Here is a 21,688-nt window from a genome sequence, read left to right as displayed (position 1 = left end):
GTACTTTTTTGTCCTTAGGGCAAGGGATTACACAATCACTTTACTGTGTTTTAAAGTCACTTGAAGTAGTTCCTTTCCCTGTGGTTATGCTTCCGACTGGATAGTTAAGGTTAGTTTCATTTTGCTTTTTGATTTGACATTGCTTTTGGTTTATAATTATGTAACCTCTAAAGTCAAATCGATACTATAAGAACATAAATCGATACTATAAGAACATTCAGAGAAGTGAAGCTTCCACCCCTTTTCCTGGCAGCTTGTTCTTCTTTACCCAGAGGTAACCATTTCTAAAGCAATTTAGAGCTACCTCTCAATTCCTTGTACAGTTGCACAGTACCCACTGTGCAGATGTACCACGGTTACTTCAGACAGGGCCCGGCTGATGGTGATCTGGGTGTTTTCACCCCTTTGCTGTTACACTGTTGGGCCAATTTGAAGAGGCTGAAAGAGGAAGATGCCCAAGTGCACACAAATGATAAGCATATTAAGATTAGATTTGGTGGGAGTCATAGAAAAACTCAAAATAACAGTGGCTTCAACAGAACTGTTTATTTTTCTCAAACATAAAAAGGCAGGCAGAGCAGGGCAGGGCTGGCATGGTGGCTCTGTGCCACTAGGTCCTCAGGTACCCAGGCTCCTCCAAATATATTGAGTGCTTGACTTCCATGCTTCCATGGTCCAGGGTGGGTGCTGTGGGTATAGCGGTCAGAACCACATTGTAGCCAGGAGGTAGGACCGGACAAAGGGAATGATCTTGACCTTTAGAGGCACCTTCAGAAGAACCATACTTCTACTCTCCACCTGGGTAAGCAGTATGAGTGAATCTATACCTGGGAGCCCGCTGCAGCCAGTATGACCTCATTTATACCATATCTTCACTGTGGAGAGCTCCTCTACACCCAGTGGGTGCACTCCCTCTGCTCCCACAGGGGTGGGGTGGGGTGGGGGCAGGGGGCGGGTGCATCTACACCTATGGTCCCTCCTCTTTACCCATGGGGAATTCCTTGACATCCAAACTTTTCTAGTGGGCAGTTCATCTATATACCCTGGGTCATTACCCTAGTTATTCTTTGTCCACGTTTTCTAACACCCTGATGGTTCTTACAATAAATGTTCTAACTCAACAACAGCTCCTCCAACTGCATAAACCACAACCATAAATGTCTCCTAAACCAAGCCCATTGCTTACTTCCCCTGCACCCCTTAAACCTGTGGCTCCCACTTATTTTCTTGGCTTTATTAATAAAATGACCTTCATCCAGGATAGACCCTCAGTTGGTCTCGGGCCCCCCCCCGTACCTCCAGCACAAATGCAAATACAAACAGCCAAATACCTTGGAGTTACTCATTGCTTTAACTTGGGCTCTCGGGAGCCCCCCGTTACCTATAGTAGTTCAGGCTCACCAGTGTTCTTTCGTTTCGATCATTTCTGCAGGTCTTGCTATTTACTTTGTCTTTCTCTCCTGTTGTTTGAGATGACTTCCTAATAAACAATATTCAGCAAACTGTAAACACTGGTTTTAACTCTGGAGTGGGGAATGGGAGGAAGGGTTGGCTTGGGATGACAAGAACCTCTATTTCTGAAATGCTAGGATTTTTAAAAAACAATGAAAGTGTATTTTTTTATGATCAAAAAAATAGTAAATCAAGAACACTGTTGGTTCCCTTTTGTCTTCAGGACCAAAGGGTACTCACCAACAATGGACTCTCTCTCATTTCCACCTCTGACAGTGCTGGATTTCCCCATTCCCAAACACGGCTCTCTTTTCCCACCTGCCAGGTCACAGAGCTTGCAGGTCCCCTCCCTCTGCATACTTTACGACCCCACTCAAGTACATCATCTCCATGGCCCCTTCTGTCTGCTCTGCCTAGGTGTTCTCGGGGTTCATTGCAAGACTGAAAAGCACTAAGGGCATTCTGATCCCAAATGGATTTGATATAAGGAATCAGATGCTTATAAAATCTTTGGGAGGGCTGGAGGAATGTGAGTCAGGGATGACACCAGAACCACTGGATTTAAGAACAGTCTGCTGAGGTTGTCGTCCAGGCATCACCACAATCACTACTGTGTCTCATTACCCACAAAGCTGAAGACCCAGTGTTGGAAGGCTGGTCGAGTCACTAAAACTGGCCAGCATGTCTCCCTAACCCTTCTTACCAGCAGCCAGTAGAGCAGGAAGATGCCTCTACCTCGCTCTGCCTTCCAAACCGACCATTCAGAATCCTAGCGGCAAGGGAGTCTAGTAGTTTTCAGGTTTCTAGCCTCTGCAATGAAAGAAGGAATTAAAAGGATGTAGGACGGAAATTGATAGTACCCAACAGGGATACTGCTGCAAGAAGTAAGAGCAGTAGAGTAGCTGAGTGGTCAAAACTACAAGCCTTGACTATTGGGCCAAGCAGGTTTGGACTTCATGTTAAAAGGTAACAGAAAAACACGAGGTCTGGAGGGAGAAGTGACACAATGAAAGTCCTGCTTCTGGAAAACGTATTCCTAAAGATAAAGGGTTGGCCATGATGAAGCTACTGTAGTCCATCAAGGTAAAAGGCAATGTAAAAGCTTACTAGGGCATCAGAGGCGATAAGGTGGAGAAGGATCTGAGAAACATCAACATATATGTCTATGAACTGAGTTTTCAGGATAGAACTTCAAATTGTCTTCAGAGTCTCACTCCCCTGAAATCCTCTAGTCTGTTTCAGTTTATAGAGACTATAGATTGCCCTAAAGTTATCTATAGGGAACCGACCATTAACACCACCTTAAAAAAAATTGTGACAACAGTAATAATGTTTTAGGAAAATACATAGGAAACAAGGTACTTCAATTTTCTCCTTTCCTCAACAGGTTTATTGCCTTTTAAGAAAATTTTTGTAAAATATAAATACAAAGGCAGAGAATTTACTTACAAAGTTAAAACACAGATTTCAAACATAAACACACAATTCAGAAAATTTTAGTTTTATGTACAATTTCAAGCAACCTCAACATATTATGTTAGTTTTCGGTATTTTACAGGGTACAGAAAAAAATAGCTCAAAGTCTTCTTTAAATAAGAGCATAAAATGTTTAAACATATAAACAATCCGGTTTGATGCGTGAAAACTAATTTCACAGCTTTTAAATTAGGATATAAAAGTTTCATACAATTAGTTGTTGTGTGTGGATATGGTTTGAATTTATATTACACACTACTGGATCACATCCAATAGCATTGACCTGGCCTGAGCAGGTACTCTGTAAACAAAACATAAAGTTACAACGTCGCCAAGTGCCTTCCCCGAATTCAACCCCCCAAACCAACCACACGGTTCTGACCACACTCTCAACAGTTATGGCCTCTGTCGTCGGAGCTTTGTATGAAATTAAGTCAAAGTGTGGAGCTCCTTTTCCTTATTTTTTTTCTCCTTAAAAAAGAAAAGAAACAATTGTTCCGAGTAAAAACAAACATATCCCAAAGCATGTGTGCATTGAAAAGTAAAGAAACATTATAACAACTTCATAAAAACTGACTTAAAAGTTTAAAAAGAAAAAAACATGTTTCTAAGTCCTTCCGACTGGAGTCGTGTCTCTTATATAAAGAAGAGATATTTTCATATGTAATAGTGTCCTTTCTTTACAGAAATAGTCGTATTATGACACATATGCACAAGGATTAACACTATGACACACTGTACACGGCGGGCCCCGGCGAGCTCACCAGTAGTCGTCTGAGTCCATGTCGCTGGGGTGGAGCCACTCCATGGATGAGCCCAGCAGAGTCTGAAGCTCGTTCGTGAACTCCACCAGATCTAAGAGCTCCTTACTTTCAGGATTAAAGGACTCCAGGTCTTTGGAGCAAGAGAATAAGAGACTTGCTGACACTTGCCGGTAGAACTCGGCCTCCGCGATGGTGACAATTTCCACATTTGGGAAATTGCAGCGGAATATGCGGGAGGACATTTTCAATTTCTTGAGCATGTCTGAAAGCAACAGCCAGTTCCGAGGCCTGCACCAGAGAAAGGACAGTGGTTTGAGTTTCCGGCAAAATTAGAAGCGCTCCCAACTATGAACTACCCGTCTCCTGGCGGTGAAAGGGCCCGTTACTTCCACTTTGATTACCCCACCCCCACCCCACTTCTCACTGTCCTTAGAAGATCTACTTCTTCTTTTTTTTTAAATTTTATTTATTTATTTATTTTTGGCTGCGTTGGGTCTGTTGCTGCGCACGGGCTTTCTCTAGTTGCGGCGAGCGGGGGCTACTCTTCGTTGTGGTGCGCGGGCTTCTCACTGCAGTGGCTTCTCTTGTTGCGGAGCATGGGCTCTAGGCACGCGGGCTTCAGTAGTTGTGGCTCGCGGGCTCTAGAGCGCAGGCTCAGTAGCTGTGGCGCACGGGCTTAGTTGCTCCGCAGCATGTGGGATCTTCCCGGACCAGGGCTTGAACCCGTGTCCCCTGCACTGGCAGGCGGATTCTTAACCACTGTGCCACCAGGGAAGTCTGGAAGATCTACTTCTAGTGGGGGAACTCTGGACTCATGTGCATGTTTTAAGAGACCATCTAGGGCAGATCAGCCAACTTAGACAAAAGCAGGAGCAGGGCCCCTGAACAAGCCTCGTTGCAGGCCACCCCAGTGCTGTCTTGGCTCTGGCCACAACTCACGTCACCCCTCTCCAAGTAAGTGCGCCCCGTTCTAGTCACTGGGGAAAGCCAGTCTGTATGCCAACCCAAGGGAGATGGCAAACACCTCTTTGATCTCTCCGCTCCTCCAGCCCTCACAGAGAGAGCATGAGAAACGCTTGAGGTCACCTGGCTTTCCTTTCCTTTCCCACACCTCCAACCCACCCCTCAATGCTTCCGGGAGTGAGGCTTTTTCGAGAAGGGAGGTGGTACAATCCTTCCTGGTACCCTGCCATGCTTTATGATCTCTATCCTGAATAGAATGTCACCACAAAGGCAGACACGTTCCCAGCCTCAGAGTCCAAGGAGGATGCTACTCCTTAAGCACCGGGGTCAACACACAGCAGAGCAAGGTCTCCTGATGTGTTCACTCCAAAGGGTTGGTCATGGGGCACAGTGGCCCGACCATGGGGACAAGACTCCATCTAAGCAAATCTGAAGACACATAAGATCCCAGGTGCCACATATGGCTTTCTCTAATCTTATACGAGAAGAGGATACATCAGTATCGTCCCGTGGACCTCACGCGCCTTGGAAGGCCCCTACGGTAGCCGTTTGGGGAGGATCCCTTCCCCAAGAGTTTAGTGACTGAAACTGTGCAATTCCAGTCACTGACTCCTGTGTCCTTTGGGCTCTAGGGGTGTGTTCCAATGAGGGCAGTTTGCTGGGGAGCCCTCCCACCCCCCAAACTTTTCTGGAAAAGTTCTACTGCATTATGTGAGGTCAGTGGACACTTGGTGAGGAATTCACTCACCCCCCCACCACCCATCCACCCTCATCTGCTGAAGGGGATTTCTAACTCCTGCCACCCCATAGAGCAGCTGGGCTGGTTCTCGACCACACGCTGGCCACGCTCACCCCTGAGCGACGGACACCTGGACGTTATAACACGGCAAAAGGGGGCTTTCGGAGAACTCGAATTCAAAGAGGTCACCATAGGCCTCGTCGCTGTCATCCTGGTCCTCCGGTCCTGGGGGATTTGCTAAAACATCGTAACCACTTTCATCATCTGGTTCTAACCGGGGGGCAAACAAGAGAGAGGTCGGTAAGCTGGAGCAAGATTCCAGCTGTTCTCCAAAAAGGACCCTGGAAAAATTCTTTCCCAAGCAAGCCCTGCTCACAGCACCACCACCCCCGCAAGCCCTCGCCCACACCAGTTACGATCTGTAACTCATGCACGTCCCGCCCAACTGAAACGAACAAGGCTGCTCACCACACACAGAGCTGCCATAGAACTCCCAAGAGCCACTGGGGTCATAGTCATCAGGAACCTGCAGGTCGTTTAAATAGTCTGGAGAGAGAGGGAGAGAGAGGGAGAGGGAGAGGGAGAGAGAGAGAGAAACAAGATAACGCCTGCTGGCAAGAGGCAAACGCTGCTGGAGTTCGGGAACATCTCACGCTGGGGCTGGTGTCACCTCCCGACAAGTCCCACTGCACACGCCTCCAGGTATCTGACTGAAACCTACCCACGCGTCAACCCGCCTTCCTGAAGGACTGCCCGCCTCACCGCCCCAGCCTGCCAAACAAAAGCTAGCCTGGCTAGCTAAGAGTTTTCCAGCCCTCCCTTGCAAAACTCAAAGTATGTATCTCTTCTTTGACAGACTAACGTTATTTAGGCCACTTTTCCCAGTAAAGTGTCACTTAGGGTAAACGGGGGGTGGGGGTAGGGGGAACCCAGGTGAGAGCCTGTGAAGTCACCGTCTAGATGCTTGAACAAGACCGTTTCTTGACCTCTTTCGTACCTGTTAAGAACTTTTCCAGAAGTTCGCTGTGGGTCATTTTCATGATGGTTCTACCTGAGTATGTAGCCAGGGTGGGGTCAGCACCATAGGAGAGGAGCAAGCGGACAATTTCGAGATGATCGTTCTCGACAGCATCATGGAGAGGCCTAGGAGAGGTGCGGGGGATTACACCTGTGCACGCGACACTTGCTTCTAGCAACACAGCAAAATCAAGCGTGTGCGGCCAAGCCTCGTAGGTTCGCTATTTCACCAAGGATGTTGAGTGTACGGTCACTGCCATTCCACATAGGGAACTGAGGCACTGTGACTGGCCCATGGTCAAGCGACAAATTATTCTGTTATTTCGACACATAACCCTTTACAGGACAGGTGAAGGGACTATCTCAGGCCTAATTCTTAAATGCAAATCTCTCTTAATGCACGGCCCAAGGAGGAACTCAGGCCACGATGAAAACGTTTCCAGTGAACTTAAATAGTGACAGACTGTAAGAAGATAACTTACGGCGGAGAGGGGGAGGAATCCCAGCATCAATTGCTTGCCAATACGACAAGCAATTGTTATACCATTACAAACAACAAAAAAAAAGTGCACCTTGTAAAAGAAACTAGGGGCAAAGCGGAACCTCTCCTGAAACCGACTTGGAGATGAGTGATCAACCCTCTCGCCCAGAAGCAGTCGACAGGCAGGGCGAGTTCTCAGGAGGGTACGGGGTCCTCCTGCCCGTGTCCGCTGGGGTCAGGAACACTGTCCGCAGTCCCATCCAGAAAGAATGCTATTTGGAGACCATGAACCACCAAATACCTTTCGGTTTTGCTAACTCTATGACTGTCAGGAAAGCCCCAGTGCCCTGGTTCGTGGTAGCATCCCAGGCACAACCAGGAAGATGCTTGGGCTGACTCAGACCTGGGCCTCCGGCCAATAAACCGAGGTCAAGGACAGAGTGGGGGCCAGGCCCGGGGATGTGGGTGGACACGGCAGGTCCTATCAAGCCAGTCGCCATTGGACCTGTCTGTACTCCTGGAACTTTCAACTCACATATATTTTAAATATTTTGATTCAACAGATGCTGGTGAAAAGCCCAGGGTCTTAAAAGAGAACACCCCTGATTATTCATGCAGGCTCAACAGGGACTTCTGTCCATAAGAGCGTCACAGAGTTTTAAAGTTCTATGTAAATTTGCCAGAAAGATCTGTCCGATTCCATTCTAGAGGACTAGAGGACATCAGTGTGCTTACATGGCACTCACTCTCCCATCTTTCCTTCTGGGGTTCCCCGCACACCCTGAGAACCACTGCCTATGCCGCAGCAGGGCCAGGCCAAGAGCAAGACCGCCACTGACCTGGTTCCATCCTGGGCACTGCAGTTGACATCGGCGCCATATTCAAGGAGGTGTCGTACAATGTTGAGCCAACCCCTTGCACAAGCCTCGTGCAGGGCACAGTAACCCGCGTTGTCGCGGTGGTTCACATCACAAATCTTGTTCTCCAGGCAGTACAAGACCACTTCCTATGGGGAGAGGAGAGGAGATTCCATCAGACCACCACACAGTGAACCTTGTAAGGGTGACCTCTCCATAGCTTGGCGGTGCCCACTTTCAAAGGCATACATCCTTGGGTCCAAAAGCCCACTATGGCACGGGCAGGCGGCAGACATCTTGGTGGGGGGCAAGAGTGCGTGCAAAGGGCTTGGAGATGCAGACAGTGTTGTCTAAGGCTCTGCCGCACCAGTGGCCCGGCCATGGGCAAGTTACCCCTTGAACTTCTCCAAGCTTCCATAGGGCTGCTGAGAGGACGCATTCGGATAGCGATGAAAGCCCTCAGCCCAGGGGCCGACATGACCGGTACAGAGGTGTCACTGCTGCTAACATCTTAGACGACACATTGCCAAGTACAGACCATTCTCACTTGCTGGGTCCGTTCAGTCGGTGGCAGTGGATGATAACACAAGTTTAGATAAAAGTATGGATGGATGACCAATGCTTAAAGAGAGCTTAAATCAGCCGGAGAACATTCCCCAGCTTAGAGAAGGAGGAACACCCAGGTCAGCTACATCCTCGCACCCCCTGTTAAGACCCCAAATCAGAACCTGGGCCTCAGATGCTCTTGTTTGTATGTTAAGTAGAGTTAAAGGGAAGCTCTCTCTCTCCATCCTCAAGGAATGACACAAAATGCTTCCAATAACCCCACCCTCTATTTTGCCTCACTCCACCCTCTCTGGGCAGAATCAGTCTAATATTTTCATATTTACCAAAGTTAATGACAGGAACCTGATATACCACATGCTGCAACCTCCACATTTCAAGAATCAAACGTTCACCCCCCGCCCCACTGAAGGTGTTCTGTGTCAAAAATGTGCATTAGAATCACTGTTATTAATCTTATTTCTTTGGCTTGTTAAAATATTAATATGAACCACTCCCAGTAAGCAGAGCAGTAATTTATTCAATGTTTTTATTACCTTAAGAAAGTTTTCAAACACATCGAAAGCATTTGCCACCAGAAAATACGTTATACTGTTTATACTGGGTAAGTCATGCCCAGCAGAGAGCTGTCAGGTTCTGAGAGCTGCGAGTAGGCAGAGCTTGCATGTGGCCTAACACACGGTCTGCTGGGTAAGGGGGGATGGGATGGGGTCAGAACAGGCCCCCTTGTGACATCTCTCAGGTAACTCATCTGTTAAACCTAAAACGGGGGTCATTCTAGCCGCCCTTAAGTGCGAGATGGGTTCTGTAAAACCTTTTATGCCCTTTGGAGGACACGCCAATCAAAGGTGACCACTCACTTGGGAGCAAACTAGAATGTTCCATTTGCTCATCACGTGAACCTAATGGGGTATGCTGGTAAACCTGGCCATCGGTGCCCTGTTACTTCAGGTCACTGCGGCAGCTCCCTTCCAAAACAAGAGGAGGAAGAGAAAAGGCACGCCCACGAATGCGTTTCTCCATTTAGATCCCAACCTGCCAGAAAGCCCACAATCCTCTGGGCTCCCAGGCCACCTGCCCCGAGCCCTGGTATCCAGGATACCGCATGAAGCTGCTGCTCTTTTAGCAGGCCCTCACTAGCCAGATTTGAGTGGACGGCTGCAAGCTAATGAGTTGTGTGCCTCAGCCAGGGAGAGGCCCTGTCACGTGGCTCTGGGATCAGGTCTGAACGCCACCAACTGCTGTGCACAGATCAATTTACTCAACCCAGGGTTTATTTGCTGTGACAATCATGGCCTTCACCCGGAAACCTTCATCACTACTGGGGCCGATTCAAGGGTACCTAGAAATGAAAGGCCGTCCAAGCTGATGGGTAAGTCAACTCCCTTCTCCTGGAAGATGGGCAGCAAAGGCAGCAGTAGCCCCATGGCCAGGTCAGACTTTTTGCCATGGGCTGTCCTAACTCAACCACGTTGATACCACTATTTACACAATGCTTCTCATTTCCCCAGATGAGGACATCCTCTGTCATCCACAGGAACCCAGGAGATATCAGGAAAGGAAGGTAGTACTATCCTCATTCGACATTTGGGGAAACTGAGGCCCAGAAATATTAAACCCCAAGTTCAACTAACATGAAATACTAGACCTATAACTCAGGTCTTTGGTACCTGGTCACCTGGGAAGATTCAAAAGGCCCAAGAGGGCCCCAGCTAGAGGGATGCAATCCAGCTGTGACGAGCATCCCACAGGCCTTCTCTGTTGGGGGTCAAGTGGGCTAAGTACACTCTCCTAGCTGGGAGGGTGATGGCCTCTAAATGGATGGCGACCGTCGTCTCCAACAGTTTCTCTAACTGAAAGGTGAAGAGGCCGGGCGAGTCTGTCTACGCAACACATTTCTTGGTTTATTTTCTCCGCTAAAAATAAACGGGAGTGTTTGAAGGGCAGCCCACCCATTCCAAAGCAAAATCAAACTGCTTTTGTTGGACAACTCTCTGTTAAGCGGCTATAAGCCGAATGCCATTACCCGCAAAATGTAACCATAAAGGCCATAAACCCGACGTTGTTAATTAATTAAATGCCTCATTAACTTTTTAAAAAACATGATTTATTCAATTCATAGAAAATTTAACCATCACCGCTAAAGGCACAAGCATGTGGTTGCACACTGGCATTTTAGCCTAAGAAATAGAAGCCTTTTTCCTGGGAGGGAAAGGTTTGAGGTCTTTGGCCACGCAAGTGATCTATTTAACACGGATCTGAAGCCAGAGTGTGTTTCTAAACTTCCAGAACCAGATTAGCATGACATAAAGCTCAGACAGCTTTTTTACTGCACGTGGTATCTTTGCTAAGCAGAAGAAAATAACCAAGAATGCTGAAGACAAAACTTCAGGAAAACCCTCCCCAAACCACACCCTTATCTGGTTAAGCAAACTGTCCTTCAATTTTAAAAGGTTTAAGTTGCCACATCTCCCAACTGGGCCATCATCCCAACATTGAAAATTCTGCCCAGAGAAATCCCAGATTCAAAGTTGAAAGGGTTCATCTACTTGTCACAATGTTCAGCATCAAAACTGGTGATCTGTGTAATCTACGTATTGAAATTTACATTTGAAGAAAAAAACAAATCCGACCATAAACATTCCCAAGGCTTCCTGTGCAATCAAAGGCCAGGTAGCCTAAAAAAGTATGGATCAAGTGCCCCTTGGTCCAGGCCTCAGACCCACCAAACCAAAATGGAAACTGTCTTAGAGGACCAACGAGGGTCTTTTGAGGTCTCTGGTCCCAAAGGGAGACTGCTGGAAATGATGCCAAGTTCACAGGTGGGGCTAGGAGCCCCGCCCTCCACGGTGGGTGCAGTAGCACCCCGCCCCCCCCCCCATCTCCAGCATTTGCCGGAAGTGGGAGTCTATTTTCTCAACCCTATCCCAAAAGTTGGGGTTGGGGGGCTCCCCCCCCACCTCCAGCGTTTGCTGGAAGCAAGGAGTCTATTTTCTCAATCACGGGGGTCTAGCTCAGCACTATGTGCAACATCTGCTCTGTCCTCCTAGGCACTGCTGCTCTCAGCTCTTGGGAAACCAACTGGGTACACTCCTTGGACTTCGCCTGCAAGTAACTGCGCTAACTACCAGAAAGTGCTCTCTAGCTAATGGAGAGGTCTCCAAGAGACGTGTAGATATAAACAACAGCACATTCAACCAACAACAAAAAAAACCACCCCCAAACTAAGCATAGCCCTAGCGCTTCCAACTTCCCACCCAGTCATGCCTTAGGGCACACCTCAAAGAGCTCACGGCACTATGTGGTGGTGGGGGGAGCGGGGGGGGGGGACGGGAGACGGGGGACGGGGGACAGGGGCACAGAGCTGGCTGAGGGTGTGGGCGCCAGGGCTCCGGGCCAGCCTGGGTCCTGCCACCCCAGTGCTCATCCACACCTCCACGCTCAGCCTGCTGAGCCGCATTTTACTGTCCCCATTCAACTCCCAGAGGGCTGATGCCAGCACAAAAAAATGGCTTTGCCCTGTGGGCTATTACATCACAATTTCTACTGACAAGTATGGTGGCGGAACTGCACAGGGCAGAGGGCAATTCCAATGTGAGCCGGTCGTGGTGGGGGGTGCTGGGCTGTGGAGCACTGCTGGATTGCTACCCGTACGGGTACTAGCTAACCCCTCTGAGGCTCAGTTTCCTCATCCGAGAGTGAGCTAGTACTCGTTACTCCCACGTGAAGATGTTAAAAGGGTGAAAGGAGTTACTACAGATCACACGGGCTTAGAAAGATATCAGCTATCTTTCTGTCTATGCTGCTCTAGCAATAGAGGCTATCACTGTCATCAGCCGTGCTGGGTTGGGATACAGCGGTGTGGACAGGCAGTTTTGCGCAAGGCTCAACCCCCGCTCCCCGCCCATCAGCCCTCGGCTCCTGTGCCCCATTCCCACCCCCTACCCTGCACAGACACTTCCCACCCGCTACCCCACAGGGGCATCACTCTGCCCCAAACAGCACAAGTAACCCAAAATAGAGCTAATAACTACTCTCCCTCTTGCTATTCAGAAGTCAAAAGGGCTCATTAAAATTCCCCTAGTCGCCAAGCCCTGGGTCAGGTCAGATTTTATATCAGAGATAAGTGAGCCGGACTGGCCGAAGCAGCCTACCTGCCTGAATGTGAACGGAACATCAGAGAGGCCTGCCTTTCTTTTCACACCACGACTGAACAAGCCACCAAAGAGCCAGCAGTGTGAGCGGGGCCAACGCAAACACCCTGCTGGAACACCCAGCCCAGCCCTCCACGTGGAGGGGGCCGGGCTCTGAGACCCGCCCCCCCCCCCATCCCCAGCCAGTGTGTCCCCCACCCAAGGAGCAGCAGCCGGCGGATCCTGAATCCGGGGCACCCACAAGGATGCTCACCTCGTAGCCAAGCCGGGCGGCCCGCTGTAGGAGGGTCTCGCCCGCGTTCTTATTGACAATAAGTCTCCGCGCTTCCGGTGGCATCGGGCGGGACTGGGTGGTCTCTGGAGGGGAGCTTGAGCATGGCAGCTGCGAGGCCTGGGAAGCTGGTAGCAATTGCTGCAAACGGTCCAAGGGCTTCTGGTCCTGCTTGGCCGGCGAAAGATCATAGTCGGAACTGGGCTCAGGCCGCTTTCGAAATCTCCGGACGGTCACCTATCACGAAACCAAGGCATCGCACACATTTCAGGCTGTCCTTCCACCACAAGTCTGGTTCCCCTCCTCCCTGAGTTACAAACCTGAGTGGAGGAAAGCACTTTTCCTCCTCTCTGTCTGGGGGAGGCAGGGTGGGAGGAAGGGGTTGCATTTTTACTAGCTGGAAACTTCACCACCACCCAGGAGACAGGTCCCCTAGGAAGGGGCAGTGACGTTTTGTGGGGAGGGGTTCAGGAAAAGGAAAGCTTTGTCCCTAGAAGCAGAGAAGTAGGCAGGCAGGATATGCTCGCACAGGCCCGGGGGGCGGGGGAGAGCCAGGGGCAAGAGGTACCTTGCCATCGGCATTCTCCACGTAGTAGTCCCCTGGCAGCGGCAAGCCCCGCCTGGGCTCCTGAGGGATCAAATGCTTGGTTTTGCACAGTCGCTTCCCGGATGGTTTCTCGCCGTTGTCGGTGTATTTCTGCAGCAGGGACGTAGCCTGGCAATCCTCTTCTTCGTCCGTGCACAGCACATCTGTCTTCTGGCTTTCTTTAAATCTTTGATGTTTGGTAGGCAGCCTTGAGGCTGGCGTGCAGCTTGGCTGAGTCTGCTTTTTGCCGCTTGCATTGGTGGATGAAAGGCCCTTCATGGGCGGAGAGCCGGAGAACACAGGCAAGGCTGAATCCACAGGGGGGGAGGGCGGGAGGCAGGGGGAGAAGAAGCGGGCGTTACACAGTTGTAGCCGGTGAGGAAAGAAAAACCCATTGTTAAGCACTGATCACTGGAGCGGCTTCAGTTTTTAAAGATATACCAATTATGTTTTCAAAGCATTAATATTTTAATTATCCCACATTCAACCGGCAAATAGGTTAACCCACGAAACGCCAAATGGCAAGTTGCTTCAAAGGGCCGCAAGAGAGGGCAGAAGCCAGCCCTTCCTGCGCTCCCGTCCCCACCCGTGGGGGGCCTGGGTGCTCGGGACAGGGCGACTGGGGACAGCCTGAGGCTGGAATGAGGGCGCTGACAAGCGCCCGGGGTCACCCAAGACTTCCCTTCCTGCCCAGCTGCGGGAGCAGCCCAGGAAGTCAAGCTCCCGCCTCACTGTACATTCCATAAGGAAGTGTGCAGGCTGAAAGGACCTCATGAAGAAAACTCCCCGCTCGCCACACGTTATATTCTTGTCAACTTGGATGGCGCTCAGGTCCCCTCCAGGGCCGTTTCCCACAGAGGGCGGGTGATCCACCCTCCAGGAGCGCCCCCCGCCCCGTGCGTACCTTGTTCATTGTCACTGCATTTAAGGGACTCCTCCAACCAGCTTCTGTTGCTTTTGGCCTCTGCCCTTTTCCTGCCAGGTTTCTCTTCGGAGATGCTATTGCCCTGGGGGGTGACCGCAGGCTGAACCGCCTGGGTCACTTCCTTCCTGCCCTGCCGGCCAGGTTTGCTCTCTGCTGCCGACACCTGCTGCTCCCACCGTTCTCTAAGGTGCAGCAAGTGGCGTTGCTTTTTGGGATGGAGCCCTGTTAATTCAATGCACACCTTCAGGTTGGTCAGCTCACTATAATGTGGGTCTTCTAAGTGGTTAGAGGAACTGTTTGTCATTTCCCTCTCAGGCCAGTCATCTAATGGAGAAATAACTACAAATTAATGAAGAAGCCCCCCCGGGGTGGGGGGGGAACAAACTGTCTTACACATCACTAATAGGGGTGGGGGGAGGGGAGGGGTGTGGTCACTGTGTTGGCTGGAACTTGTCACCAAGTTTCGGGAGGGGGCCTATTTGCCTTTGGCCATCTTTGGGCTCCAGCCCCAGCACCTGGCTTTGGGGAGTGGGGTGGGGTGGGGTGGTGGGTGGGGTGGGGAGGTGTGAGTGGCTCCCCCCAGGGCTCCAGGGTGGGACTGGAACTTTCCACTGCTCCGCTCCAGGACTTCCGCTGGGCGCCCTGCGGGCCCGAAGCCAAACCGAGCTCACCTTTGGAGACCCGTCTCCGCTTGGCTTTCAGCAGAGGGTCCTCCGGGAGCTCTTCCACAGTGGTCTCAGTGTGGTTGCTGTCGCCAGAGACTTTGCGCTTTCTGTCCAGCCGGAGGGTGGGGCTGCATGGCGCGTCCGGGGCTGCCTGGTCGGCGGGGGGCTCGCTGGCGGCCTGCGTGTCCATGAAGTACTTCTCCCCAGGAAGATCTTTGTCCTCTGGGGCTTCGAAAGGGTCGTGTTTGCTTCCAGCACTGTACTCGCCTAGGGGAGGGGAGACAACCCAGAAAGGACGGAAGAAAGGTTACCAGGAGCAGGCAGGGCCCCCATGCCCAAGGCAATCTGCTACCAACAGACCCTCCTTTGGAGACCAGGGGCCTCACACGCTGGAAGCACAAAATCCTCAGAAAGACAACGTCCCAAAGGAAGGGCAGCTGAAGACAACCGGCAAAGAAAGCAGAAAATGAGGCGTGTAGCCCACTCACAATTTCCCTTCTTCCTTTCCATAGCTGGAGCAGGAGAAGAGTCAAAGTGAGGCGTCTAGATCATCCTTCTATAGGCACATGAGATAATTCCCTAACTGCCTTCTCCAAGGCACTCAGGTCCCCTTCTAGGGTCCTTTTCAACTGTGGGTGAGTGACCTCACAGTAAGATCCAACCAATCCAGGGCAGAGCTACAAATTACTATGGAAACAGTTGCTGAGGTCATAATTTTGTAATAAACAAAAAAGGCTGATGTCATAAAGAGACGAAATATCCCCCAAATGTCATCTACACAGAGATAGCACCAATGTTCACTTGGGTCAGCAGGGGCGAGGGTGAAGAAAGAGGGTAGGGAAAGAATGGTGGGAGGCTGGGAAGCTGGGAGACCAAGGGAAAAGGAGCCTGGCAAAGATAAAGGAAAGGCTTCCTGGTGCACACACAAGGGTCAACGGTAATTTCAAAGAACTCAACCAGATTGCTACAAGTCCGTCTGTCCTCTTTCCACACCCATGGGGGGGGAAGCATTTCACTGCCATCAAGGGGCTGCTCCTATTTCCTGTCTAGGAAGAAGGCCCTCGGCGACACTAGACACACCCATGGGGACAACAGTCACCCCACCTGGCACTTCTCCACGCCTTCCTTCCCAGGCAAGGACATTCCAAAGACTCCAACCCCCTTCATGGGGGGCGGGGGAGTGCGGCGTGCTAAACTTCTCACACCCCAGCTCCGCTTGTGTTGCTTCCGCCCCTCTGCTCAACCTAGCATCCACTTGGGGCTTTTCCTCCAATCACCCCAGCTTTACATCACTCCTCACTTTTGCTCTAGCCAAAGAAACGGTTCAACTGCTTTGCTGGTCACATTTTTTCTAACACACAAATAATTCCATAATGATCACTGTGATGTTAAAGAGTTCCCCTAAGATGACCCTGTCCATCACCGGCCGGGGGTGGGGGTGGGTGTATGAGTTTGGTATTTTGTTAACACCTGATCTAAGCTCCCACAGCCCGTTTTTCTAGATGAAATCATGGACACACCCCTCACATGCTGCTCCCATTCCTCTTCCTCTCCCTAGACCACTTCAAGTATCACTCCCACTTCTGCCCGGCCGGCTGGTCCCCTGATCAGCCTCTCTTGGGGGCATTCCCAGCATTTAATGGCAGTCAGTTGTGGGGATGAACTTCACCCTGGCCTTGGCTAGCCTGACCTGTGTTCTCAACGGTGGAACCCACTTACCTTTTCTCCAAGGGTATCCCCAAGGCGGGACAGATCCCCATCTACTCTTGCCGGAATGGTGGAATCACCCCAACTGCAAGGGTCTCCTGTCATAGCAGCAGGAGAAACCCCAAACTCCTGGCCTGTGCTTACGGGTGATGCAGCCCAGGCTACCGCAGGCCCGGTGAAGAGGGCACGCTGCAACTCTCACTCCGGCTGCTCTGTGACCCTCTTAAACACTCGGGCAGGAATGGCGCCGCTTTACAACTCGGCCCCCTTCACTTGTAAAGTGGGAATGTTACTGCTAGCCTCCTCCCAGGGGTGGGCTTCATAATCACGAGCCGGGCTCAGCACAGAGAAAGGCTGGAAAAATCCCTTTAACCAAAAGATGCCAAGACTTTCAGACCAGCCTGAATTTCAGGTCTGAAATGTATGAAATTTTAAGAGGAGAGCCCTGCTGCTTATACCATTGGACTTCTCTGGTCCAATCAGCCTTCCCTAAAAGCTCCGTGGGAGGGGATCCATGGAGGAATGTAAGGGCTACCTTAAGAACCCCCCTGTCCAATTTTAAAGTTCCTTTTTCCAAACTAGGTCCATCCACCCTTCCCCCAACCCCGGAGCCTTTTAGGGCAAAGATCTCAATTCCCCTCAGCTAAGGCCCCCCAAGACCTTACGCTACTGTGACCTTACCCAGGCCAGTAATAACTCTGAAGGACACCCACCCAGACTGCCCAAGATACCCATGGCCACCAGCTATGGGGGAGAGGCTCCATGTCACTTGGAGCTTCTCAATGACTGTTCTAACCACGACCCACAGGAGGATTACCCTTGAGGGCAAAGGAGATGGGGGGATAAATAGATACACGGGGATCCTAACCATCAGGCTTTGCCATCATTGCTACTTTTGGCCCTTCTAAAAGCGGGAAGCCATGTGCCCTTGGTCACCCAGTCTAAGCAAGATGTGAACGTGGCTGTACTGTTTGAGGTTTAATGCTTGCTCCCTGCAGCATGGTCATATGACTCACAGCACATATATCCCATAATTCATTATGGTTGTGCCATAGCATCACCTCACAGAAGCATCACCATAGCAACATTTACAAGTCACCGTGGCAACAAAGCATCCTCACCACTGTTGAGCCATGCCCAGTGAGGCCTAAACAAGGTGAGAGGGTTCTGAGTTGTTGGAAGGCTCCCCAGGATTAAAATCCCCCTCTCTGCAGCTTAACTATAGCACCTCCAGTAAGGGCTAACCTTGTTAAAACTTACACCCTCTACAGAAGGAGTGCAGGGGATCTCTGTTCCAAAGTAGTTTACAAACGTGCAGGTGCTCAGCTGGAAGAGAAGTTCCCTGAGCAAAGAAATTTCATGAAGCCCCTTGACTGAGGCTTCCTCCGGCTCCTGGCCAGGCATTGCCACTGAGCAGGTCCTAGGTCTGTCCCAGCCAAGTGGTTGGCAAGGGAGATGGTCACTCCAAGTTTGAGAAGGAAGGGACCAGTGACTCCTCGCCCCGCCCCATCTTCAAATGCCACTGAGGGTTCCTAGTAATGAACTTCCAAGTCTGAGGAACCTCCAAACTCATTTGGTGAACTTCCAAAATAAAAATTTAACTCAGCCACCCATGTGATCATAAAGAATAAATGATTACCTCGGCCACTGTGTTTTCAAGTGAATTCATTTTTTAAACAAGCCCCTAGCAACAGGATGCACCCGCACCGGGACAACCAGGGCCGTGCAAACAGCACCCACCATCTTAGAAGCTCCCGGTCCCTCCATGGGTAGGGGCTGCCTCAGAAGGGGGAAGGCATCTTGAAGGTGTCCTGGACCCTCTCTGTGACCCCTGCCTGCCCCAAATCACCGCCCCAGCTCCCATGTGCTCGCAGCTCAGCTCTTGGCCACACCGTCACCCGTGAGAAGGACCTGAGCCCATATCAGCTCAAGACATGATGGCCCAAGAACAAGAAGGCCCATTAATTTCCAGCTGAATGGAATGAACACCTGCTGTGCCTTGGATGAGGAGGCGGCAGTAAGAACAATGGCTCCTTTAGGTGACCTTTCTTGACCAACTATTTACAAGCCACACGTCTCTACAAGACAGAGGGTGGATGGTGAACCCACCTCCGTTGCCCCAATCTTTCAAACGGAGCCCCTCACCTTCCCCAACCCTTCTCCTGCCCTCCCACGGTGGCGATTCATGGCTCACTGGGCCATGTCCCGGGTGCTCCAGGAAGAGACCCGTCAGTGGGTCTGAGATTGGAGGCAGGCAGTGGGCGGAGGGGGCTTCTGGAATCATCTGGGGCTCAGGCCCTGCTCCCCATCAGCCACACCGAGTTCTTGTCTCCACGCTCAGCAGGAAAGACTGGGAAGCACACACACACAAACTTCTCTGGGAAGAAGGGCGGGGTGAGGTCATTGAGACATGAAGGGCAGCAGCCACCCTGGGTTTGACCATATTGCTGGAAAAAAGGGCAAGAAGACTCGAGGCCGGTTAACTTCCCGCTCCCTTCCTCCAGCCTCCCTCACCATCCACCCGGAACAGGCAGATCCCCTCCTCAGAAAAGTGCATCCCCGTGAACTTGGCCTTGCCCACTTTTATCAGATCTCTCTGAGAAACTTTCCCAAGAGCTGAGTTATGAGGCCACTCAGGAGGGTAAGGCTTTCTTGCTGCTTTACTCCAGGGTGGCCTGGACCCTCCAGTTTTCATTCCAATCCCGAGGGGGAGGAGCTCGGAATCGTCTACTCCAGGCACATCACGAGCCCCATCACTCGGGTAAGGCTGCCACTGACTAGCCACAGAAATCCCCTTCTAAGGGAGCCACGTAGGACAAACTGGTCCCGGTGTGGCTTACCCAGAACCTGGGCCACAGGCCTTTGTCTGACCCCAAAGATGAGCTGGGGGAGGGCAGTGCTCCAAGCAGCAGAGAGAAGCACACGTTGTTACTGACGACAATTTTCCCAAACTGCATCAGGCACCCACAACCTAAGGGTGCGGGGGAACGCCTACCCTACGACTGGGTCCAAGGGCCTGGACCTCCCAAATGTGCCCACCACACACGACTGTCCTGTCTGAGGAGGACTTCACGCCCACCCTGTCCTCGACGTTCACCTAGATGCCCTCATTCACCATCACCGGTGAGGTTTCTGGGGTCCGGAGCAAGCTGCAGGCCACAAGCACACACACTGAAGAAAGCGGGAGAAAGACCTCCACTTGCTGCCAACACATCTCATTAGCCCAGGAAGTCTCGAGGGCAAAGCCCGAAGTCAATCCCAGTGGGGGAGCAGCTGTTGGGACCACAGAGTGTGACTCGAGGCAAACACTAGCTTTTTCTCCAATTTTGCCTCCAAAACATAATACACGCCGTCTGGTAGGAAGAACGCCCTCGTTTATCCCACGCCCTTGGAGCGTGTTGTCAACTCCTAATGACTGCAAACAAGCCTGCCACAGAAAATAATTATGCTCATCTTTCTGGTGCCTTCATCAGCCCTCATCTCATTTTAACGAAACCTCTGCCTTTGGCGGGAGAATCCGAGCACTCTCCACTCCCTCCCATAGGAGACTGTCACTCTGGAGGGTCTGGCTCTGGCTGCAAGTGTCATTCCACTGCTACCAAAAACCCGTATCCGTACCTGCTACAAAACAGAACACATACCTGCTACGCTGGAGGTCTTGCACTGCCATTCCTCTGCTCTACTGTATTGGACTATTACTAACTACAGGACTAGCATTTCTCCGGAAAAAAAGAGATGCGTGCCAGGAAACATTTCATAGGTGCTTCACTCCTGGATGCTGCAACACTCAAAAGGACAACCAGCCTTGCAATCCACAGCTGGGAAGGATGGCCAGAGCAGCCCGTTCTCCAACAGCCGCCACCCAGATGCTGGGCCATCGGAAGCATATTGTTTCCTCTCACCTCCCTCAGCACTGGGAGCGGAATCGCCCCGTTCCCACCGACGTGGTACCACACGCGAGCCGCCTGGGTTCACTTACATCTCTCACTGTCGTTCTGGTCGGCAATGGCCTCCTCCAGGGCGACCGACTTTGGCTTTTTGTCCTGACTTCCTTTCAGCCTTTCCCAGTCAGCGGGGCTGAATTTGCACACCTCGGAGTCTTTGGTCGTGGGGTGGCCACCTTCTCGCTCTTTCATCTCCAACTCTGAGAAGCGCATCATTGCACGCTAGAAAGAGAACGGAGATGGAAAAAAGACACACCTTACCACCAAAGCTATTTCACTGCCCTTACCTTAAAGGAAAGTATCTTCAAAGAAAAGTTTGCCCAAAACCAACCACAATTTATGATACAACTGAGATATTTTAAAATTTAACGATAAAAATGTAAGAGTGTCTATATGTAAGTAGTCACACACTCTTTATTCATAAAGCCATATGTATGTAGAGATATATGCGGTGTGTATGTATAGCCATACATACACTGTGGCATAGAGACAGACATTCTCTTTCGAAGGTAAATAAAACAAAACAAAAACACAACGCAAAGAAAGCGAAACAAAAACACAACAGAAAAGAAAACAAATGCACAATGAATAAAGACGACCATGGCCCACAAACTTCCCTTTGTATATTTGGAAATGAAATTTAACTCAAAAGGTTTATGTAAGATTCTAGTAATAAAAATTTGAAGAACTGACCTCACAGTAAGCAGCGGGTAGACATAAAATACTGTCCTCTTGTAATCCTTCCATCTATGTAATTAAAATGGGCACTCAATGGATCATTTAGATAACTTCATCCATTTTTATAAGCATAAACCAATTTTTTTCTTAACATTGCAAAACAATTTGGCTTATTTATCTTTTAATTAAAAGTAAAATATCTTAAGGAAATTCCTATACAACATCTATCATTCACTAGCAAGTTAAATACATACTCTATCCCTTTAAGCAAGGTTTGTTTTTTTTGGTTTTTTTTTGTTTGTTTTTTTGGTGAAAAAAAAAAAAAATTGCACGAATCTCACAGACATGCGGCCGCTACACACCTCCACCAAGTATCACGTAAGGCATTCTAAGCAGCGCTTTTAGGTATATTTGTTAACGTACAGTAACGGCAGAGAAATCAAAG

The 21,688-nt window shown here is 50.4% G+C and overlaps 1 protein-coding gene across 19 annotated transcripts in view; it reads right to left on the bottom strand.

Annotated features, from left to right (window-relative positions):
* Positions 1-521: 521 nt before the first annotated feature.
* Positions 522-21,688, bottom strand: part of BCOR (BCL6 corepressor) — a 117,843-nt gene continuing 96,676 nt past the window's right edge. For 8 of the 19 annotated variants that reach the window (XM_067023415.1, XM_059050703.2, XM_067023414.1 and 5 more), the window contains 11 exons: positions 21,259-21,312; positions 20,601-20,787; positions 14,921-15,181; positions 14,229-14,573; positions 13,307-13,632; positions 12,721-12,975; positions 7,732-7,898; positions 6,392-6,537; positions 5,863-5,940; positions 5,508-5,664; positions 2,817-3,980 (listed from right to left, as the gene is read on the bottom strand). In XM_067023415.1, the coding sequence (XP_066879516.1) occupies positions 3,689-3,980; positions 5,508-5,664; positions 5,863-5,940; positions 6,392-6,537; positions 7,732-7,898; positions 12,721-12,975; positions 13,307-13,632; positions 14,229-14,573; positions 14,921-15,181; positions 20,601-20,787; positions 21,259-21,312 (2,268 nt within the window). In that variant the 3' untranslated portion in view covers positions 2,817-3,688. Of the gene's footprint in view, positions 1,481-2,155; positions 2,263-2,816; positions 3,981-5,507; positions 5,665-5,862; positions 5,941-6,391; positions 6,538-7,731; positions 7,899-12,720; positions 12,976-13,306; positions 13,633-14,228; positions 14,574-14,920; positions 15,182-20,600; positions 20,788-21,258; positions 21,313-21,688 lie in introns of those variants that run through there. The other 11 variants (XM_067023416.1, XM_059050706.2, XM_067023417.1 and 8 more) reach the window with 8 other exon arrangements.

Source organism: Kogia breviceps, chromosome X (assembly GCF_026419965.1).
Source record: "Kogia breviceps isolate mKogBre1 chromosome X, mKogBre1 haplotype 1, whole genome shotgun sequence".
Taxonomy (NCBI): Eukaryota; Metazoa; Chordata; class Mammalia; order Artiodactyla; family Physeteridae; genus Kogia; species Kogia breviceps.
Note: the sequence above shows the minus strand (reverse complement) of the source record. Positions and strands in the feature narration are given on the sequence as shown.